This window comes from Dipodomys merriami, unplaced genomic scaffold (assembly GCF_024711535.1).
Source record: "Dipodomys merriami isolate MVZ:Mamm:240054 unplaced genomic scaffold, mDipMer1.0.p SCAF_52, whole genome shotgun sequence".
Classification (NCBI taxonomy): Eukaryota; Metazoa; Chordata; class Mammalia; order Rodentia; family Heteromyidae; genus Dipodomys; species Dipodomys merriami.
In genome coordinates this window covers 6,332,548-6,348,107 of record NW_027206091.1, presented here as the reverse complement: position 1 = coordinate 6,348,107, position 15,560 = coordinate 6,332,548, and the positions used below count along the sequence as shown (strand labels likewise).

Here is a 15,560-nt window from a genome sequence, read left to right as displayed (position 1 = left end):
TGGTTAGAAAAGTCCATGAGACTTTTTTTGTTGTTGTTGTTGTTGATCCTGGGCTTGAACTCTAGGTCTGGGTGCTGTCCCTCAGCTCTTCAGATCAAGGCCATCGATCACTCTACCACTTGAGCCACAGCACCACTTCTGGTTTTCTGGTGGTTCATTAGAGATAGGAGTCTCACAGACTTTCCTGCCTGGGCTGACTTTGAACTCTGATCCTCAGATCTCAGCCTCCTGAGTAGTTAGAATGACAGGCGTGAGCCACCAGCACCCAACTTCCTGAGACTTAACCTCCAATGACCCAGCAAAAAGCTAGAAATGGAAATGTGGCTCAATGCAGTGGAATGCTAGCCTTGAGCAAAAATTGTAGGGACAGTGTCAAGGCCCTGAGTTCAAGCCCCATGACTAACCCCCAAAAAAGGACTATCTTATTGTCTGACTTGTGCACAGAAATCACCATGCCCCCGCCCCATGCCACCCCACAGACAGGACAGAGACCTCTGGCTCTCCGGAATTGTGTGCCTGTGTTTATTGAGCAGCTGCTGCCCTCCCCCCTCCCCAGGGCAGCACGTGGGCCTCTCTGTGGAAGGCCCAGTTTGCTGGTGGACATGTTGGAAGAAGAGAAGGCAGCTGGGCACTGGGCCTCTCTCTGCCTCATTTCCACCCCTCCTGGAGACTACCCCAGGGGCAGAAATTAGACATTGAGTTATTGACTGAGGCCAGATACTGGTGGCTAATGCCTGTCATCCTAGCCACTCAGGAAGCTGAGATCTAGGGATCGTGGTTCAAGACCAGCCCAGTAGGAAAGTCCGTGACACTCTTATCTCCAATATATTACTCAGCATGGGGAGGAAGCTGGGCGGGGGGGTGCACAACACGGGTGGGAGGGGAGGGCAGATGGCTGGGGTTGGGGGGACACAGGAAGTTGTATGGTCTGGAATTGGGCTTGCAGAGTGCTGAGGAGGAAGGGGCTGTGTGTGTGTGTGTGCGTGTGTGTGTGTGTGCACTGGCACACATATGACACATGTTCGCATGTGAGTGAATGTGTATGAGCACTGCATGCGTGTGCACGTGTGTATGTGAATGTGTGTAGGTGTGTGATTAGCATATGTTCCTTGCACATTCATTTGTGCATGTGTGTGCATGAATTTGTGAACATGTATGTGTCTGTACATGTGTTTGTGTGTGCATTGTATACAAGTGTGCACGTTTGTGTGCGTATGTGTGTATTGTGCAAGTGCACAGTGTATACACACGGGTTGCATGGTACATGTGTGTGCATACTGCATGCACGTGTGACATGGTACATGTGTGTGTGTGCACAGTGCATGCACGTGTGACATGGCACATGTATGTGTGCAAGTGTGACATGGTACATGTGTGTGCATGCACACTGCATGCACGTGTGACATGGTACACGTGTGTGCATGCACACTTCGTGCACGTGTGACATGGTACATATGTGTGCACGTGTGACATGGTACGTGTGTGCGTGTGTGACATGGTACGTGTGTGTGCGTGCACACTGCATGCATGTGTGACATGGTACATGTGTGTGCACTGTGACATGGTACATGTGTGTGCGTGCACAGTGCATGCATGTGTGTGACTGTGTGCATATGCTGTGTACGTGTGTGCGTGTATCTGTGCGTGCTTGCACACACACGGGCATGCGTGTGCGTGAATGTGTGCGTGCGCAGCCCCTGGGCGGCCCGCCAGTGGCGGCGGCGGAGTCAGCTCTGGGCGATGGTCACGTAGTCCACCTCCTCCGGCCGCGGCCGCCGCTCCCCAGCGCCAAACAGCACCAGCTCCGAGTAGTGCACGCCGTCCTCCCCCGCGCGGTCCTCCCCGCGCGCCCCCGGCGCCCCCGCCGCCTTCTCCACGTTCTCGTAGTCGCCCTGGGCAAAGGCACAGGCCGGGGTCAAGGGTCAGCCGGGCTGTCCCGGCCCCCCTGCCAGTAACCCCACGGGTCCCCCAAATCCCCAACAGGGACCCCTGGTCCACCTCCCACGGTGCCGAGACCCTCAGACTTGGGGGTCCCCCCTCCGTGGGGGTCCGAGCCTCCCTGGGGGTGCCAGGCCTTCCAGAATACACCAAACCCCTCCCACCTCAGCTGCCGGCCCCCCGACTTGATCAGCACCAGGACCTCCCCCCTCCCGGTTCTCCCCACCCCCAGGTCCCCCTCCCATGACCCCCCACCCCCCTCCCCCCACGGCCCACCCCTCACCACCAGAGGCCTCTGAAGCACAGAATACGTGACCGCCTCGTCCCCCATCAGGAGACATTCTGGGGCCTTGGCGTCCGCGGTGCCCAGGTCCCTGCGGAGGGAGAGGAGATGGAGGGGCACCCCGGGCTGGCCACCCAGCACCCCAGGAAAGAAAGGCCAGATAAAATGCAGCACAGAGCCGGCCTGACATCTTAACTACTCAGGAGGCCGAGATCTGAGGATCAAGGTTGGAGGTTCGAAACCAGCGAGATTCTGATCTCCAAGAAACCAACCCCCCCAAAAAAGTTGGAAGTGGAGGTATGGCTCAAATGGTAGGGCACCAGCCTTGAGCAAAAAAAAAAAAAGGACAGCTCCCAGGCCATGAGTTCAAGTCCCAGGACCGACACATAGACACACAGTGTGATACTGAACACGCAGGCTCCTCGCTCATTCTGGGGCTGGGTGCCCCCCGAGGGATGCCGGGGGCATGGTGCAGGGGCACCTGGCACAGGGGTGGCAGACGGGCGCTGGCGCTGCCCCCACATCCGGACTCAGTCCTCACCCCTGCCTCGGTGTGTCGGCCTCCGGAAACCGCAGGACAGCGTAGCTGACCTCGTCATCCATCATGGGGTTCAAACAGCCCGTGGATGGGGGGCCTTCGGAGCGGCGGGCGTGCCGCACCTGCAGGGGAGAACACCTTACAGCCGGCTGGCCCCCATTTCCTTCTGCAGCCTCTGGACCCCCCAAGATCTCCCGTGTGTGTGCACATGTGTGAGTGTGCGTGCATATGCATGCGTGTGCCGGGGTTTTTCTATGCAACCCAGGCTTGGTAATTGTGGTCCTCCAGCCTCTTTCTCTTGAGTAGCTGGGATTACAGGCATGCGTCCTCACTGCGGGCCCCAAAAGATATTATATATATAATACATAATATTATATGTTTATATATTATATAATATATTACATAGATTGGTGTGTGTGCATTCCTGAGCTTTTTTTCACTTAGGGCTGCCGTTCTACCACTTTAGCCATAGCTCTACTTCCAACTTTTTGGCGGTTCATTGAAGATAAGAGTCTCATAAACCAGAAGCCTGGGTTTACGCCTGTCATCCTAGCTACTCAGGAGGCTGAGATCTGAGGATGGAGCTTCAAAGCCAGCCAAGGCAAGGAAAGTCCACGAGCCTTTTATCTCTAATAAATCACCAGAAAACCGGATGTGGCCCTATGGCTCCAGTGGTAGAGCGCTAGCCTTGAGCTGAAGAGCTGAGGGACAGCGCCCAGGCCCAAAGTTCCAGCCCCATGATCACCCTCCCCCCCACACAAAAAAAAAGAGTCTCATAGTCTTTCCTGCCCACGCTTTGAGCTACAATTTTCAGATTTCAACGTCCTGACTAGCTGGGATTACAGGTGTGTCCCACCATTCTCCACCTCCCCCCCCCCCACACACACACCTTCACCAAACCTACCTTTTTATTCCTCACAAAGAAGCTCTGATTGCTGGAACCTTCCTGAAGCCCCTGCTGGCTCTGGCTCCTTTTCCATCTGAGAAACAAAGGCTTTCGTGAGGGCCGCATGAGGTCAGGGAAGGGAAGCAGAAGCCCGCAGACTTTGGGGTGGAATGCCAATGCCAGGGAGGAGGAGGAGCCGCTCAGGGAAAGGAGGAGGGCATCAGGGCTGGCGGGAGGACCTCACTTGTGCCGAAGTTTTATCCCCCAAATGGCCAAGATGAGAAGGGTTATGCAGCCCCCAATGCCGACGGCTGTTCGCCTCCCGATGGTCTCCGGACTATCTAATAGAGAAATAAATCCTGGGAAGCCAGGCACTGTAGCTCACGCCTGTAATCCCAGCTATTCAAGAGGCTGAGATCAGACGATCGTCGCTGTCCCCAGCCAGCCCAGGTAGGAAAATCCCTGCAACTCTTTTCTCCAATGAACCAGCAAAAAGCCAGAAGGGGTGCTGTGAATCAACATGGTAAAGCGCCAGCCTTGAGCATCAACAAAGCTCAGGCCCTGAGTTTGAGTCCCATGACCACAAATAATAATGATGATGATGATATGGGGAGTGGGGAGGGTCACCCCAGGAGCAGCCAAGAAGTGAGAGGTGCTTACAGTAGACGGTGAGGGTGTGGGGGGTCGAGCGGCCGCTGCCCAGCCGGTTGGCACCCTGGCACCAGTAAGGCCCCGAGTGCTGGACCTGGGCAGGCTCCAGTCTGAGTGTCGGGCCGGAGAACTGGAGCTGGTGACTGTCGCCGTAGAACCAGGCATAGTGCCACACCGGGGGGTTCGCGTCACTCTCACACGTCAGGGAGACCTTCCTGCCCTCCACCACGCTGGCCTCGGGGCTAATGGACACGCGCAGCCTTCGCGGAGCATCTGCAGGGGGAAACTGAGTCAGGCTGGTGGCCACATGCAGCCTTGGGGAGTGTCTGCAGGGGAAACTGAGTCATGCTTCACAGGTTGTCTGCAGGGGGAAACTGAGGCTGACGGATACGCACAGCCTTGGGGGGGTCCATCTGCAGGGGGAAACTGAGTCAGGCTGACAGACATGTGCAGCTTTGGGGAGCATGGGGAAGGGGAAACTGAGTCAGGCTAACAGATACACAAAGTCTTGGGGGTAGGGGGTCTGCAGGGGGAAACTGAGTCAAGCTGATGGCCACATGTAGCCTTCGGGGGCATCAATGGGGGGAAACTGAGTCAGGCACCACCCCCTTGCCCCCTTGGGCCATGTCCCCCTCACTCACACAGAACCTGGACAGCATGGGCCTTGGACACTGTGGGGCCCACGGCATTGCTGGCCTCGCAGCTGTAGTCGCCCGCGTCCTCGGGGGTGATGGCGGCCAGGACCAGCTGGGGCCCCTCGGCCACGCGGCTGCCGTTCCTCATCCACAGCACGTGCACGGCCTCAGGCCGGGCCCGGTCCACGCTGCAGCGCAAGAGCACGCGCTGGCCCGCGTGCAGCTCCCCCAGCGGACTCTGCCGCACCTCCACGCCGCGCGGGGCGTCTGCAGACACGGGGGAGACAGGGAGATGGCGGACAGGGGGACAGGGGGACAGGGGGACAGGGGGCTCTTCACCTTCCCACCAGCTCCTCTCCTGTACCCCAGGAGCAGGGTGACCTGCCCGCCCCAGTGCTCTCTCTCTCTCTCTCTCTCTCTCTCTCTCTCTCTCTCTCTCTCTCTCTCTCTCCCTCTCTGTCTCTGTCTCTTTCCCTCTCTCTTTTTCTCTCTCATCTCTTTCAGTCTCTTCTGCTCTCTGTGTCTGTGTGGTTTTTGGTATGTGTGTCGGTCGTGGGCCTTGAACTCTGGGCCTGGGCGTTGTCCCTCAGCTCTTCAGCTCAAGGCGAGCACTCTACCACTTGAGCCACAGCGCCACTTCCGGCTTTCTGAATGGTTTATTGGAGATAAGAGTCTCACGGACTTTCCTGCCTGGGCTGGCTTTGAACTGCGATCCTCAGATCTCAGCCTCCTGAGTAGCTAGGATGACCTGTGACCAGTATCTGGTTTCAGCTGTATTCTTGAAGATGTTGAGCCCGACACCCCGAGACTGGGGTCCAGCCCCCCCCCATGCTTACACTGGACGTCCAAGTTGACAGGCGCCGCCCACGAGCACCACTGGTTACACGCGGCACACGCCACGGGCCCGGCGTCCCAGGCCACCCTGGGGATGGTCAGCACCCCTGGGATGGGCTCTTCCCAGGGACCACGGGGGCGCCACTCGAAGTGGGAGACTTGGGGGTTGCTGGAGTTGTAGTGGCAGGACAGGGTCACGGGGTCCCCTTCCCGGATCTCAGCGGGGCTCTCCACCATGGCTTCCACCATCTTGGGAGCATCTGGAACAGAATGGAGAGTCCAGGCATGCGCCGGGGTCGATTCTCCTCTCTTGCCTCCTTCGCTCCCTCCACTCCCACCCCAACATTTCTATCCAGTTCCCCCAATGTATCCCAACAACACCAGCTCGCCCAGGGCTTCTGTCTTAGGCCGGGCTGTGGGCCTCAGTTTACCCATCTGTCAAATGGGTTCTTGTCTAGACCTGCAGGGTGAGGAGTCTTTGCCCACTGGAGTTTGTTTTGGGGAAGGGGCTAGAGGGTCAAGCTGAGGGTCTGAGGATCAAAAGTAGGGCTTCTCTGTGTCCTGAGTTCAAGTCTGCCCCAAGATTGAATTAAGGAAGAGCTGGCAGTGACACCCCTGAAGATCTCAGGAGAGTCATGCTATCTTGCAGTTCATTCACTCATTCATTCATTTCACTCATTCATCCAACAAACATATATCTAGCTGGGCACTGGCGGCTCACGCCTGTCATCCTAGCTACTCAGGAGGCTGAGATCTAAGGATCTGGTTCAAAGCCAGCCGGGGCAGGAAAGTCTGTGAGACTCTTATCTCAATGATCTAGCAGTGGAGTCATGGTCCAAGTGGTAGAGCACATATCTAAGGGATAGCATCCAGGTTCTGAGTTCAAATCCTAGTACTGGCAGGTATGCATGCATGTACACACACACACACACACACACACAATCTACCATTGCTGGTGGCTCATGCCTGTCATCCTAACTACTCAGGTGGCTGAGATCTGAGGATCATAGTTCAAAGCCAGCCCAGGCAGGAAAATCTGTGTGCCACTTTTTTTTTTTTTTAATGTCAATCCTGGGGCTTGAACTCTGGACCTGGGCGCTGTCCCTGTGCTCAAGGTGAGCGCTCTATCTACTGCTTGAGCTACAGCGCCACTTCTGGTTTTCTAGTGGTTTATTGGAGATGAGTCTCACGGAGTTTCCTGCCTGAGCTGGCTTTGAACCTCAATCCTCAGATCTCAGCCTCCTGAGTAGCTAGGATGACAGGCGTGAACCACGGGCACCCAGCTTCTCTTATCTCCAATGAACCAGCAAAAAGCCAGAAGTGGCGCTGTGGCTCAAATGATAGAGCACAAAAGCTCAGCAACAGTACCTAGGCCCTGAGTTCGAGCCCCAGGACTGACACCACCCCCCAAAATAACACACCACACACCCATGAACCCACACAATTTGTTGGGAGGGGACTGGCTATATTTTCCTCCTCATGCACACTCTGGGGGCCCCATGACCCCCATTTCCCGCCCCCCCCCCGGCCCTCCTGGAGCCTCACACTGCACGTCCAGCTCGGCCGGGGAACCCATCTGTCCTGCGCCCAGGCTGTTGTACGCCAGGCAGGCGTAGGCCCCGGCGTGGCGGGGGAGGACGCTGGGGAAGTGGACCTTCTCCCCCGTCTCCCCCTCCAGGGCTGCCCCGTTGTGGAACCAGCTGAAATTCCTCGCCGGGGGATTGGCAGAGGCCGCGCACACCAGCTCCACCGACGTGCTCTCCTGAGCTGGTGATGGGTGGATGTGCACTGTGGAAGGTTCTGGAGCATCTGGAAGAAAGGGGAGGGCCAGGGACAAGTGGGAGAGGTGAAGATCTGTCACTTCTTGAGAGGGGGCTCTGCCCCCCTCCGGCCCTCCTCCTCCCTCCCCTCCCCCCCCACTCACACAGCACGTGCAGGGTCAGCTCCTCCGACAGCCCCAGACCCACGTCATTGGTCGCCCGACACTGGTACTTCCCGCCCATGGCCCTGGTGACGGGGTGCAGGACCAGCGTGAGCGTGCCCTGTCCCTCTAGGGGCACCCCGTCCTTCAGCCATGACAAGGCCGTGTACTCGGGGTAGCTGCTGGCCACCTGGCACGTCATGGTCACCAACTCCCCCTCCTTGACGGTGGCTTCATGGGGGCTGATACTGATGTTCAATTTCGGGGTGTCTGCAGGACAGATGGAGAGTGAGGAGGGGAGAAGACAAGCTGTCTTCTGCCAGGGTCCCCCTCCCCGCCCCCTCCCCACCCCCTCCCCACCCCTCCCCACCCCCTCCCCGCCCCCTCCCCACCCCCTGCCTGAGGCCAGTCCTCCAGGATCGCACACTCAGGGCCTGGGCACTGTCCCAGAGCTTTTCACTCCAAGCTGGTGCGCTACCACTGGAGCCACAGCTCCACGTCTGGGGTTTTTTCCCCTGTAGTTCATTGGAGATAAGAGTCTTATGGACCAGCTGGGAAGGTGGCTCAGTGGTAGAGCGCTTGCCTTGAATGCCTGAGGCCCTGGGTTCGATTCCTCAGCACCACATAAGCAGAAAAAGCCCAAGCAGCATTGTGGCTCAAGTGAGCTGAACAGCATCCAGGCCCAGAGTTCAGGCCTCACAATGGACAAAAAAAAAAAAAAAAAAAAAAAGAGTCTCATGGACTTTCTTGCCTGGGCTGGCTTGGAACCACAGTCCTCCTTTTTTTTTTTTTTTTTTTTGTCAGTTGTGGGGCTTGAACTCTGGGCCTGGGCGCTGTCCCTCAGCTCTTCAGCTCAAGGTGAGCACTCTACCACTTGAGCCACAGCGCCACTCCTGGCTTTCTGAGTGGTTTATTGGAGATAAGAGTCTCACAGACTTTCCTGCCTGGGCTGGCTTTGATCCTCAGATCTCAGCCTCCTGAGTAGCTAGGATTACATTCGTGAGCCATGGCCCCCTGGCTTACAATCCTTCTTATCTCAGGCTCCTGAGTAGCTGGGATTACAGGCGTGGACTATCAGCACCCAACTAAATGCCAGCTTCTGAAAAAAATAGAGATCTCTACCTGAAATGATGTGCTGTGTTTCTTTGCTAATCTACCTCTCACATAGTGCTAGCTCACCGCTACTTCCTCCAGCCCCAAGCGGGCAGCCATGTTAATGCCTAGGGCCTAGCAGGGCCACTGTAAATATGTTACTGAATGCATGAATGCATGAATGAATGAATGAGGTACAAAATAAACTCTGTGGAAACTTTTTCTTTAAGAAGAGACCAAAGACAACTCCTCGGATGATCCTAAAGTTCACCATGGCTTGTGGAGAGACTAGTTCATTCTTTTTTTTTTTTTGTCAGTCATGGAGCCTGAACTCTGGGCCTGGGCGCTGTCCCTCAGCTCTTCAGCTCAAGTGTAGCACTCTACCACTGGAGCCACAGTGACACTTCCGGCTTTTTCTGTTTATGTGGTGCTGAGGAATCGAACCCAGGGCCTCATGCATGCAAGGCAAGCACTCTACCACTGAGCCAACTTCCCAGCCCCTGGTTCATTCTTTTATTTATATATTATTTAGATATTTATTTTTAACTTCCGTGGTGCTGGGAATGTGTTTGTTCCTTAAACACCAAGACTGATCTACTACCTCTCCAGCCTTTGGTTTTATGAGATAGAGTCTCTCTATATACAGCCTCAGCCTGGCCTCACACTTGACGACCCTCCTGCCTCAGCCTCCCTGAAGGGCTGGGATTACAGGTGTGTGTCACCATGACTGGCCGGGCTGTGGGGAGGGAGGTGACAGGGACGGGGGAGGGGGAACAGGACTCACGTTTCACGCACAGCTGCACAGAGTCCTTAGAGAGGATGGTGGAGAAATTCCTGACCTGACAGGTCAGCGTCTTCCCATGGTCAGTCCACTGGGCCTGGAAGGTGAGATCGCTGCGGGTATAGACGGACTGGACGGAGAGGGAGACAGAGGTGTGAGCAGAGCCCTCCTGCGACCACCACAGCTGGACGGGGTACCCGGGGCAAGCAAACTCCAGCAGACAGGTTGCAGTGAGGGTCTGTGACTCCCTGATTTCCGAGGGGAGCTGGATCCGAGGTGGGAGAGGCGTCTCTACAAGACAGAAGGGCGGGGCCAGGCTCATTGCCTGCCACCCTAGCTACTCAGGAGGCTGGGATCTGTAGGATCGGGGTTCAAAGCCAGCCTGGGCAGAAAAGTCCAAGGGACTCTTATCTCTAGTGAACCACCAGGAAACCAGAAGTGGGGCTGTGGCTTGAAGTGGTAGAGCGCTAGCCTGGAGCAAACAAGCTCAGGGACGGCGCCCAGGCCCTGAGTTCGAGACCCACAGCTGACAAAAAAAAAAAAAAGACAGCAGGGTGGGGCTGGAAATGGTGGAGCAGAGGAATCATCCACACAGATTCTGCCCCCCGCCTCCATCGCTTCAGAGGGTCCCCCTTCCAGCTCACTCCACTTGCCTGCCCAGCCAAGAGAGCGTCACTGGAGTAATTTTAGGGAGTGGTGTTTGATACTTAACTTGGTCCTGGTGCTTCTCTTCTGGGTAGTTTCAAAATTCTCCCTCCTATCCCCTGAGTATTTTTCTTCTTCTTGTGTGTGTGTGGGGGGGGGTGTCTGTGTCTGTGTGTGTCTATGTGACAATATTGGGACTTGAACTCCGGGCCTCACACTCACTCTTGGCTTTTTCACTCAAGACTAGAGCCAAATCTCTTCAGGGCCTGGGCCGCTGTCCCTGAACTCTTTTGCTCACAGCTGACGCTCTACCACTTGGGCCACGGCGCCATTTCCATCTGTTTCGGTGGGCCACGGGAGATAACAGTCTCATAGACTTTCCTACCTGGGGCTGGCATGGAACCACAGTCCTCCAGATCGCAGCCTGCTGAGTAGCTAGAACGGCAGGTGTGAGCCACCAGTGCCCCTGAGAGACACAGCCTGGTCTTGTGCCGCCCTAAGCCCTGGCGGCTGGGCCTCTGTCAGCTGCTCCTCCCTGTCCTCCTGAGAGACTTACTGGAGACATTGAGAGAAAATTTCTCCATCCATTTTAACTTGGGCCCTGACGTCAGCCTCAGCCCCAGCCGGCCGCTGTCCCGTATTGACACGGAGTCGAGACTCAGGGTGCAGTTCTTATCCTTGTCTCCCAGGAAGTGGGTCCTCCCCTGCTCAGGGGGGAACATCCCAGGCTGCGTGTTTTTGTAGAGGACGGTCCCACTGAACTCCTTGGTGACATCATTGAACTCGTAATCATGCAACAGGATCAGATTATCCAGGGTCGTCCTGAACTTGGGGATGGAGTACTGGCATGGAATCCACAGGCACACGCCTTCCCAGGTGTAGAGGGTTTGGGGGACCTCAACCTTCCAGGGCTGGTCCCAAGTATTTGAATCAGACCAAGGCAGGTGCTCTGAAACGGTGATCAGAAAGCCAGGAGGAGCCATGGGGACCACAGAGAGGCCAGGCACAAACAAACAAACAAACAAACAAACACGGATCCTCTCCCCACCCCCACCCCCTCAGAGCCAGGCTCCTGCCCCGCCCTCAGTCCTTACCCAGAAGGAGGAGGAGCCAAAGGAGAAGGAGGGGCATGGCGTCCTGTCTGGATGGGGGCCTGGAGGGGGTAGGGGGAGGAGATTGTCTTTGAGGCCTGCCTGGAATTTTAAAAAAGCAAGATTCGGGCTGGGAAGGTGGCTCAGTGGTAGAGTGCTTGCCTTGCATGCATGAGGCCCTGGGTTTGATTCCTCAGCACCACATATGCAAAAAGAAAAAAGCCGGAAGTGGCGCTGTGGCTCAAGTGGTAGAGCACTAGCCTTGAGCTGAAGAGATGAAGGACAGCACCCAGGCCCAGAGTTCAGGCCCCACGACCGGACCCAAAAAAAAATAAAAAGCAAGATTCCATCTTCAAACCAAGCCAAGACTAGACTTGGTGGCCAAGATCTGGACGATCTCCATTTGAAGCCGTCCTGGGCAAGATAGACTGTGAGACTCTTATCTCCAATGAAGCACTAGAAAGCAGAAAGTGGAGCTGTGGCTGAAAGTGGTCCAGTGCTAGCCTTGAACAACAAAAAATAAAGAGTGCAGGACAGCACCCAGGCCCTGAGTTCAAACACTAGGACCGGCAAAAAAAAAAAAAAAAGCAGAGAGAGCATGAGGTCCTGAGTTCAAGCCCTAGTAGTCACGCACACAGACACACAGATACACAGACACACAGGCACACAGGCACACATCTACACGCTCAAAGCCAGATACACACTGCCGGTTAATAGAATATAGCTGTAGGAGCTGGGAAGTTGGCTCAGTGGTAGAGCGCTTGCCTTGCATGCATGAAGCCCGGGGTTCGATTCCTCAGCACCACATAAGCAAAAAGAAAAAAGCCGGAAGTGGCGCTGTGGCTCAAGTGGTAGAGCGCTAGCCTTGAGTAGCCTTGAACTGAAGAGCTGAGGGACAGTGCCCAGGCCCAGAGTTCAGGCCCCACAACTGGACCCAAAAAAAAGCTGTGAGCTAGTGACCGGGGGGTGGGGTGGGGGGGAGAGGGACTCCCAATTTTGCAAACATATTCTGGTGTCTCTTGCTCTTGATCTATGTTAGTAAGTTTTTCTTCTACTGTTAGTGTGTGTGTACATGTGTGTGTGCATGTGTGCATGCATGCATGTGTGTGCTGGTCCTGGGGCTTGAACTCAGGCCTGGGCACTGTCCCCGAGCCTTTTGCTTGAGGCTAGTTAATGCTCTACCACTTGAACCACGGCTCTACTTTCAGCTTTTTTGCTGGTTCATTGGAGATAAGGGTCTCACGGACTTTCCTGCCCAGGCTGGCTTTGAACTGTGATCCTCCAGATCTCAGCTTCCTGAGTGGCTGGGTTGATAGGTGTGAACCACCCTTTTACATAAGGCTAAATTTACAGAGTGAAACTGAACTCTCTGTGGCAGTTGGGGCACTGGAGGGTCCCCGGGGGAGCGGGCAGGATGTGCCTTCCGAGTGGAGTGTGTCTCCGGTGTCAGCAGGTCCCACACATGCATAGGGCTGCTGGTGACCAGCGGGCGGGGGGAGAGGGGGGAGGAGTCCGTCCTCAGGTACCCAGCTGGCCAGGCAGGGGGGCAGAGGGCCTGAAGGACTGAAGGACCACCACATTACCATGTTTTAGCCACAAAATAGTCTTCAAGCTGCCCATCACTTGAGTTCAAAAGTGAAACAAAGCTGGACACCGGTGTCTCCCGCCTGTCATCCTAGACACTGAGGAGGCTGACATCTGGAGGATCCTGAGTCGAAGCCAGCCCAGGCAGGAAAATCCATGAGACTCATCTCTAATGAGCTGGCAAAAAAAGCTAGAAGCATGAGGCTGGGAAGGTGGCTCAGTGGTAGAGCGCTTGCCTTGCATGCCTGAGGCCCTGGGTTTGATTCCTCAGCACCACATAAGCAAAGAGAAAAAAGCCGGAAGTGGCGCTGTGGCTCAAGTGGTAGAGCGCTAGCCTTGAGCTGAAGAGCTGAGGGACAGTGCCCAGGCCAAGTTTAGGCCCCACGACCGGACCAAAAAAAAAAAAAAAAAAAACAGCTAGAAGCAGAGCTGTGGCTCAAATGGTAGAGCATTAGCCTTGAGAACAAAAGCTCAGAGACAGCACCCAGGCCCTGAGTCCAAACCCCAAGACTGGCACCAAAAGAGAAAATGTATACATATATAATATTATCTATAGATATAGAGAGAGGGAGATATCTGCATTCCAAACTATTGTACCTCACACCAGAGGGAGAGAGCAGGACCCCTCCCCAATCCTGACCACCCCATTCTTGCTTGATTGCAAAAAGAAAGCAAACAACAAAAGCAAACACACACACACACACACACACACACACACACACACACACACTCACTCACTCACAGAAACAAAACTCAAGCATCCCGTACTTGCCACCCGTCCCTGTGACTCCGCCGCTCCAGCAAGTTCTAAGGGTGAAAAGGGGAAGAGCAGAGCCTTGTGGACCCGCTTGGCCACGCCCCTTCCTCTCTGTGGTTCCCAGGGGACACACACCCCATGGTGACCTGGGAGTGTGGGGGGTGAAGGTGCACTTGACCATCATCTGCTGGGTCTGAATTGGGGGAACCATTTCTTTTCTTTTTTTTTTCCTTGATGGTCCTGAGGCTTGAACTCAGGGCCCAGGCACTGTCCCTGAGGTCTATTGCTCAAGGCTGGTGCTCTACCGCTTGAACCACAGCTCCACTTGTGGTTTTCTGGTGGTTCATTGGAGATAAGGGTCTCACGGACTTTCCCAGCTTTCAAGAAATGCTGAAGACTCAAGCCAGGACAGCCAAACAGCTGGAAGAGAAACGTGTCCCCTCAAAGGACTGGCTGACACCACCCCCTCGCAGCCAGAATGGGGGCCTGGCCCTGACACTGACCCTCCACAGCACCTCTATGGCTGAGGAGCACTGGGGCTCAGGGGGGAGAAGGCAGTTTGTCTGAGTGAAGCACTGAAGCGTGTGAAAGTCTTGAGGTTGAAACCCCAGCACTTTTACCAGGTCACTGTGGGTCTCAGAGGCAAGACTGAGTCAGCAGGTAGGCAACGGTGCTCACGCCTGTAATCCCAGTTACTTGGGAGGTTGAGATCTGAGCATCATGGTTTGGTTTGTTTGTTTGGTTTGGTTGTTCGTGGGGCCTGGGCACTGTCCCTCAGCTCTTCAGCTCAAGGCTAGCGCTCTACCACTGTGAGCCACAGCACCACTTCCAGTTTTCTGGTGGTTCATTGGCGATCAGAGTCTCACAGGGACTTTCCGGTCCAGGCTGGCTTTGACCCATGATCCTCAGATCTCAGCCTCCTCACAGGCATGAGCCACTGGTTCCCGGCTCCTATGAGACTCCTATCCCCCAATGAACTATCAAAAAGCTAGAAGTGGTGCTGTGGCTCAAGGGGTAGAGCGCTAGCCTTGAGCAAAAGAGCTCAGGGACAGCACCCAGGCCCTGAGTTCAAACCCCAGTAGCTGCCTTAAAAAAAAAAACAAAGCAAATCCAAACTGAAGTAGGTTATGTCCTTAAGCCTGAAGCCTGACCGAAGTAATGCCATTTTGTCCCCCAAGGGTAAAGGCTCCTCACCCCAGAACCGTAGACTGCTCTGCAGAGTCTGCACAAAGTTGTTTGCTGAGCAGATTTTGCAAAAACTACCTCAAAATGTTCTAGCCAGCCAGTAGTTTAGGAAGTAAGGCTACATTTACCAGTAACACTCAGATTTCCTTCTGTCTATGCTTTGCAAAACCAAAATGCCCTATACATTGCTTGCCAAAAAGGATGTGGTTTTTGTCTTTAAAAGACTAACTCTGAGCTGTCTCCATGCGGCACAATTGGATACTCATGTGCAGCCGCCGGCCTGGAGAAGAAACACTAAAGACTCCTATAATTTGGCTTATTAATTGTGGCATCCTTTGTTTTCTTGCTGGTTGGCAAACAACAAAACCAATCAGCATCCAGCTATGCAAATCCTGTGGGTGGTGGGAGGAGCCTATAAGAAATCTCTCAGGCTGGAGACTGGGGCAGAGTCAGGAGGGAGAAACTTCAGGCCAGGCACCGGTGGTTCACACCCGCCACCCCAGCTACTCAGGAAGCTGAGATCTGATCATCGTGATTCGAAGCCAGCCTGGTGGGCAGGAAAGTCTGTGAGGCTCATACCTCCAATGAACCACCAGAAAACCAGAAGTGGCGCTGTGGTTCAAAGTGGTAGAGCGCTAGTCTTGAGCAAAAGAGCTCAGCCACAGAGCCCAGGCCCAGAATTCAGACCCTAGGACTAGCATCAAAAAACAAAACAAAACAACATCAAAAAAACCTACCT

General features: G+C 55.0%; 1 protein-coding gene across 3 annotated transcripts; it reads right to left on the bottom strand.

Moving 5' to 3' along the window:
* Positions 1-499: 499 nt before the first annotated feature.
* On the bottom strand, positions 500-13,691 carry Cd22 (CD22 molecule). 3 transcript variants are annotated; one of them, XM_069998613.1, is made up of 14 exons: positions 13,648-13,691; positions 11,299-11,397; positions 10,761-11,153; positions 9,563-9,850; positions 7,690-7,956; positions 7,311-7,574; positions 5,768-6,025; positions 4,938-5,198; positions 4,306-4,569; positions 3,890-3,986; positions 3,664-3,739; positions 2,763-2,881; positions 2,222-2,312; positions 500-1,892 (listed from the first exon to the last, which is right to left on the bottom strand). In XM_069998613.1, the coding sequence occupies exons 2-14, from the start codon at positions 11,333-11,335 to the stop codon at positions 1,728-1,730; spliced, it is 2,580 nt and encodes an 859-aa protein (XP_069854714.1). In that variant the 5' UTR covers positions 11,336-11,397; positions 13,648-13,691; the 3' UTR covers positions 500-1,727. The 3 variants fall into 3 exon arrangements, with proteins under 3 accessions (XP_069854714.1, XP_069854713.1, XP_069854715.1); XM_069998612.1 differs by having other exon boundaries at positions 11,299-11,357; positions 13,648-13,685; XM_069998614.1 differs by lacking the exon at positions 13,648-13,691 and adding an exon at positions 13,622-13,645 and having other exon boundaries at positions 11,299-11,357.
* Positions 13,692-15,560: the final 1,869 nt, after the last annotated feature.